Genomic DNA, 7,193 nt, shown 5'->3' on the forward strand with positions numbered 1-7,193 from the left:
ATTGATTTATAATGAAAATGTATAACCTAGTTTATCTTTTTTTTATGCTTAGTTGTGTAATTAATAGTACTTATTAGTTGTACTTATTTTAGCACGACCTATATAGTATTTTTAGATTATGTTAATTTTTATTATGATGTAATAATTAGTAATATTTTCTTTGTGCGATTTTATTATCTAGTTTATTGAATATTTTAGTACAATGTTATGACTCATCTCATATTATTATTTTATTTTCTTGAAAAATACATTATATAGTTATATCCTACTTTGGAGCACAAGTTACATATTTGGACTAAGGGTGATGCATTACATATGGAGCACAAGTTACATATTTGGACTAAGGGTGATACAATATAAATCAATGTTATGACTAAAATAAATATTTGGAGCACAAGTTACATATTTTGTGCTATTAAGACTTTACCAGGAAAAAATCCGAAAATCCGAAAAAAACCGAAAAAACCTAGAATGAAAAACCCGACTTTATTGGTTTGGTTTATAAATTTAAAAACCCGACATCATAGGTTTGGTTTGATAATTGAAAAATTCAAACCAACCCGATCTATGTACACCTAGTGCGATGGTAGGTTTCCTTCTTAACTGGGACTTATGAATTTTATAAGAAAATTACACGTACTCCTATAAAACAAAACTGCGTACATTTTTTAGTTTCAAATTTTCGTCATGGCATGCAATGCCTGAAAAACGAAAAACAATATGAAAAACGGAAAACTACAAAATGAAACTAAATTATTTCTCTACTTCTCTTTCAAGCTTCTCAATTTTCATTTGAAACAAAATCAAATTAAATCTAGAATATAGTTTTTTCAGACAAAAATAATTCTACTATAATTAAGCACATGGGACAGACTTACTCAAGTGCAGATTAATATATAACATCGTCTTTATCCAGAGGCGGATCCAGGATTTGAAGGTTGCGGGTGCCACCATGTTATGCATACAATATACATGTCAGTAGCTACAAAGACAGATTAGGAATGATGGGTCAGTTCGATTAGTTTTTGGTTAATTTGAATAGGCCTTTCATTCACAAAGCAAATAAGTTCGATTTTAGTTTAAATTTTTAACGCTTAATTTAAACACATTCTAAATAAAAATACAAAAGAAAAATAATCTTTCATGAAAGAGCGCCTCCAATATAAATATTTGCTTAAAGAGTACCTTAACTACACTATATATTCTTTGTTTGACTAGATTAATTCACTTGTATTGTTCTTTATTTATTTTTCCATCTTAATTGTTGAGTTATATGGCAATTATTTTCAAGGATAAACCTTCAACATTCAACCTATGATATTTGACTCAAAACGACTATCAATCAAGCCATTTAATATTTTTTCAAAACTCAATAGAAGATATTGCTCAAATTATATTCCACTATATAAATTAATATCGTTTCATTAAAAATAAAGAAATTATATGCTAATTAAAATCAATTCAAATTACCTATAAAAAATAATTGTTCATAAAGTAAGGTATAATGATAGAAACAAAATGAGAACTGAAAGTTCAAAAAATGAAGAAGAGAGACTTAGCATGTAATAAAAGGAGGGAAAAAACCGAAAAAGAAGGAAAAGAGGTGAGGCCTTAGGGCTCAACTGAAAATAAATGAAATCTTAATAAGTAGAAAAAGGAAAAAATCAAAGGAGCTGCTCCAACAAGGAATCAAACTTGCATTCATGAAGCCAAGGACAACCTTCAAAGGGAAAGCTGAACCAATGGCACCCGCTTTCACTTTGGGACTTCTAGATGACACTCTATCCATTTATACGTTTCTTTACAGAGATATTATGTACATAATAAATATTTTAGCGAAACGAGCGGGTATCGTAGTACCCCTACCTCATAAGATAGATCCGCCCCTGTCTTTCTCTAAAAATATATGAGAGAGATTTTGTAACGTTCACAACAGAAACAACAAAAGAGGTTTTGTAACGTTCGCCGCACCATGAACAAGTCCGCAGAATTTTGCATGGCTGGAATTAGCTTGAGACCAAGATAAAGATCCAAATAACATTCTTGGAATAATTTGAGAGACTTTCCCTCCGGTTTTGCCTCGTAACATTAACCTTCCTTGAAGTTTATAATACTATACTTACTTTTCTTATTTTATTTTCTTTGTAACAATTCTTTTAAACTCAATTTATTATTAATTTAAACAATTGTGGTATTACTAAATTGCCCTTTCTTATATACTGTTGTTTAATTAATTTTCAAATATCTATTTAATGAAGCATAAGAAACTCTTTGATTTAAAAGGCACAATCAGTAAACATCAAAAAAGCAGTTTCAACTTTCAAGCATCAGATCTTAGGACATCTCCGACCCTTGCCTCTATTTTCTCCTCCAAAATGGAGTAAAGTTACTCCAATTATTACTCTATTTTTTACTCCAAAAAAAATATTCTATTTTATATTCTTTCTTCTCTCTTTTCAATATTATATTATTATCTTTTATTTAAAATTAATTTTTCTTATTTCTATTAAAGAAATTCTATCTTTTTTTCTTTTTTACATATTCATCACATATAATTTAATATAAAATTATTTTATACCATAAATTTTTAAATAATATAATTTGTAAGCAAATATTATAGATTATATATATTAATGGATAATTCAAATAAAAGTGAAATCATTGAGATACAAGATAATTAAATACATATTACATTATGGTAAAATTCAGATTAAATATTACATAAATATTCAACTTCTACCTCTAGTAAAATCGATGTGGGTTCTATTGTCGATCCGACTCGTCGTGAATTTTTGCGACAAGAACAACAACGAATAATGTATAAAACAAGTCAACAATTTCCACAGTCATAATCACAACAATTCCCGGCCCCATTAACTCAATAGTATAATGATTTTGGTGTATCTGGAAATGACATAGGTCCTTACTAAGTTATTATGTTATTTCTCGTAGTTTCAATTTTTATGTATTTTAATTTAATGTATTTTCAATTTTTATGTATTTCCAATTTTAATGTATTTTCAATTTTTTACTTTTCTATTTTAGCAACATCTAATATTTTATATTTGCATCTTTCAATTTTAGCAAAATCTAATATTTTATATTTTCACCATTCAATTTTAGCAACATCTAATATTTTATATTTGCATCATTCATTTTTTGAGATGATTATATATTTTTTGTACAATTATAACTTATAATAAAATTAACTTATAATTTTACATAAAAATAATAAATGCACGAAAATTAATTTATCAAAATTATACATCAAAGTTAAGATATAAAATTAATATTATAAAGATATTATATAAACATAATTAGGTATATATAAAGAGGTAAATTAAAAGAGTTAAATAATAAAAATAATAATAAATTAAGGATGAATAGTAATGGAGGACATGAATTGTGTCACTCCAAATTTGGAGTAACACTATTCATTCTCCATTTTGGGGGCAAAAATGGAGAAGCATTGGAGCCATATTTTGGTAAAAAAGGACTGCATTTTGGAGAAATGGGGGAAGGTTCAGAAAAAATTCTTATGCAAAATAGTGAAATTTCAACTATGTATTTCCCTTTATTTTTCTTTACATGCAATGACAATTTGTTTTAACTATGTATTTCTTCTTTTTAAAACCAAATCTATAAGCAATTTGACTGAAACTTCATCACTTTAAGCTAAAGAAAAAATATTTGAACCAAAATAGTGGAGTTCCAGCCAAGTTTTTAATAATTTAGGCCTGAAAAAGATCATTCAAAAAGTTAACAAATTTAAAAAGGTAATAAATACTCTTTCCATCTCAATTTATAAGAGGATACTCTATCTCACATAAAGTTTAAGAGAAAAGAAAAATATAATATAAACTTATGCTTTTTAATATTGAGTTGTAAATCACACTCATCTTTTTGTTTGCACAACGTTTTTTAAATTATTGGAAAAAGCTATGTATCTCTTCATCTCGTATTGAACGAATGAAATAATTGACAAAAAACATGTTCGTTTTATTTTCAACTTCAGTGGACTCTTTTCAAAATGAAAGAAAATGCATCCCTCTTTAATTTCCCCCCTCCCACCCCTACTCTCATTTTCTCTCAATTACTTCACCTCAAAAACTACTATGACAAAATGGGTTTCATTCTCAAGGCCTTGAATTGTCTTTTTCATTTGTAGTATTTATGTGCTCATATCTTAGAAATAAAAATAGATAGAGAGTTAACCTACTACTATGTTTTTTGATTTTAGAGAAGTTTCTAAAACATAACAATATAATGCACACATTTAAGATTACAAGTTTTAAAAACCTTATAAATCATATAAATATTATAATATGTTTATGATCACAACTTTAAAAAATATTATTTTTGAGCAAAAACTAATATTAAGTCAAACTATACCCAAACAAATTGTAACTAAGGAGTAATAATTAAGAAGATGGAAAAGTTGGATACCAATAGGCAATAGCAAGTCAAATTTTGGAGTCTTTTCTTGTATTTTCGGCATAGGTGGAGCCAAAATTTAAACATTGGTCATTAGTTACTAGGTTTGTAATTAAATATTTATATAAATTTAATAAAATTTTAAATAAAAATATAAAGTCTAAACAAAAACTAATGTCGATAAATATTGAAGTTACATCGAGATTAAAAATGAGTAGATATATACATTGCGGAGAATCATTAGACACGTTAAAAAGAATGTATTTTTTTTAACAGAAAAAAAAAAAACAAAATAGTGCAGGAAAAGACGCCACTGGCCAGTAAAATGTTAATATACAAAGTAAATATAAATACATGACGTTAATACAGCAACAACTTAAGCCTTTAATAAACTATTCTACATCTCTCACAAACTAAAAAATCATAGCTAGAAAATGCAGACGGTGGTAGCCATGGATAACGGCAACAGCAACAGCAAACATCAGCTTCATGTTCTCTTCCTTCCCTACTTATCCCCCGGCCATCTCATTCCGTTAGTTAACGCCGCTAGGCTATTTGCCTCCCGCGGCGTTAAAACCACAATCCTCACTACCCCCCAAAACGCTTTACTTGTCAAATCTTCCTTAAACGACGACGTTTTAATTTCCGGCCATTCAATTTCTATTCACATTCTCCCTTTCCCTTCTGCTGAAGTTTGCTTACCTGAAGGTATTGAGAACTACAGCTCTGCCACTTCAGAGGAAATGCACGGCAAAGTATTTTACGCCATTTTTCTTTTACAAAAACCAATGGAAGATAAAATTCGTGAAATCCGTCCTGATTGTATCTTTTCTGATATGTATTTCCCTTGGACCGTCGATATAGCCAAGGAGCTGAACATTCCTAGGCTCTTGTTCAACCAATCCAGCTACATTTACAATAGCATTTTGCAAAATCTTTTGCTTTACAAACCTTACAAGGAACAGCTGAAACTGGAACCAAATTCCCAGAAAAGTAGTAGTTTTTTGGTTCCTGGTTTACCGGATAAAATTGAGTTGAAGCTATCCCAACTTACATATGATTTGACAAAGCTCGCCGATGAGAGGACTGTTTGGGACGACGTGCTTGACCAAACCCGAGATTCCGAGGACCGAAGCCACGGCATTGTTCACGACACTTTTTACGAGCTGGAACCTGAATATGCAGACTATTATCAGACGATTAAGAAAACCAAATGTTGGCATATTGGTCCTATCTCTTATTTTTCTTCCAAAATCCGACGAAACGAGCTGATTGCCGACAACGCCGGTGGGGCCAACAATGACGTTGTAGAGTGGTTGAACGTACAGAAGCCTAAGTCGGTTCTTTATGTCTCTTTCGGTACCTTAACTAAATTCCCAGACGACCAAATTAGTGAAATCGCTGGAGCTCTAGGGGGTTCAAATGTCCCTTTCATTTGGGTCGTGAGAAAGCAGACATTGTTGCCGGAGGGTTTCGAGGAAAAGGCGGCGGCGAACAAAAAGGGTTTGATAATTAGAGGGTGGGCCCCGCAGTTGACCATCTTAGACCATTCAGCAACCGGAGGATTCATGACGCACTGCGGTTGGAACTCCGTTCTTGAAGCCATAACCGCCGGAGTTCCATTGCTGACGTGGCCACTTTTCGCCGAGCAATTCTACAACGAGAAGCTTGTGGAGGTTGTCGGGTTGGGAGTTAAAGTGGGGACAGAAATATGGAGCCCCGGTCTTGAGGTTTCAAGTCCTGTGTTAGGAAGTGAAAAGATTAAAGAAGCAATAGAGAAATTAATGAATGGTTCAGAGGAAAGTAAGAAAATTAGGGAGAAAGCAATGGCGATGGAAAATATGGCTAAAAGTGCAATTGAAGAAGGTGGATCTTCATGGAACAGTCTCACTGCGTTGATTGACGATATCAAGAATTTTAATTTTGCATCTTAGTTCTTTTGATTATTTTCCTAACCTGTAACTTTTGTTGTTGAAATAATGTAAGCATTTAATTTAATATTTGTTTGACAAAAAAATATAGATCTTTGGTTCAAATAATTAAATTTATGTAAATAAGGTTAATCTCAGCTAACAATAATATCCTTAGATGACATTTTTAAAGAAGCAATAAATATTGAGTGGATCCGTCCGGACAATGACAATATCATATAATAAATGTACTGGAAATCAGGAGCAATAATATAACATTCAATAATGATGAACAACAATAAATAACATTTAAGTAAATAATCAGATAAATAACAACAACAACAACCTAGTAAAATCCCACTAATGGGGTCTGGGGAGGGTAGTGTGTACGCAGACCTTACCCCTACCCCGAAGGAGTAGAGAGGCTGTTTCCGAAAGACCCTCGGCTCAAAAAAAAAGACAAAAGGGACAAAAAAAAAGACAATATTAGTATCACAACAACAATCATAGGAAAAATAGGAACACCATGAAATCCAGAAGAAAGATGCAAAGCAAAGGGAGACAATATTAGTAAATATTAGTATCACCACAACAATCATAAGAAAAATAGGAACACCATGAAATCTAGAAGAAAAATGCAAAGCAAAAGCGATAGCTAGTAAATAGGACATGCACTGAAAAACGAAAGGATGGAATAAGTGGATCTTCCTCCTCACAATGAATAATACACAAATCCTTGAATATTCGAGTTATTCTCGAATCTGATGGAAAAGTATGGACAAGAATCTCAGTAAAAAAGTGATATTTGGATCTTAGCAAGTGAGAGCCGAATCTTTAAGTCAAAATATG

General features: G+C 31.0%; 1 protein-coding gene across 1 annotated transcript; it reads left to right on the forward strand.

Moving 5' to 3' along the window:
- The first annotated feature begins 4,714 nt into the window (after positions 1 to 4,714).
- LOC107830946 (nuatigenin 3-beta-glucosyltransferase-like) lies at positions 4,715 to 6,438 on the forward strand. Its single transcript, XM_016658641.2, has one exon. It carries the CDS (start codon positions 4,869 to 4,871, stop codon positions 6,366 to 6,368), a length of 1,500 nt encoding a protein of 499 aa, XP_016514127.1. The 5' UTR covers positions 4,715 to 4,868; the 3' UTR covers positions 6,369 to 6,438.
- Positions 6,439 to 7,193: the final 755 nt, after the last annotated feature.

This window comes from Nicotiana tabacum, chromosome 2, assembly GCF_000715075.1.
Source record: "Nicotiana tabacum cultivar K326 chromosome 2, ASM71507v2, whole genome shotgun sequence".
Lineage (NCBI taxonomy): Eukaryota > Viridiplantae > Streptophyta > Magnoliopsida > Solanales > Solanaceae > Nicotiana > Nicotiana tabacum.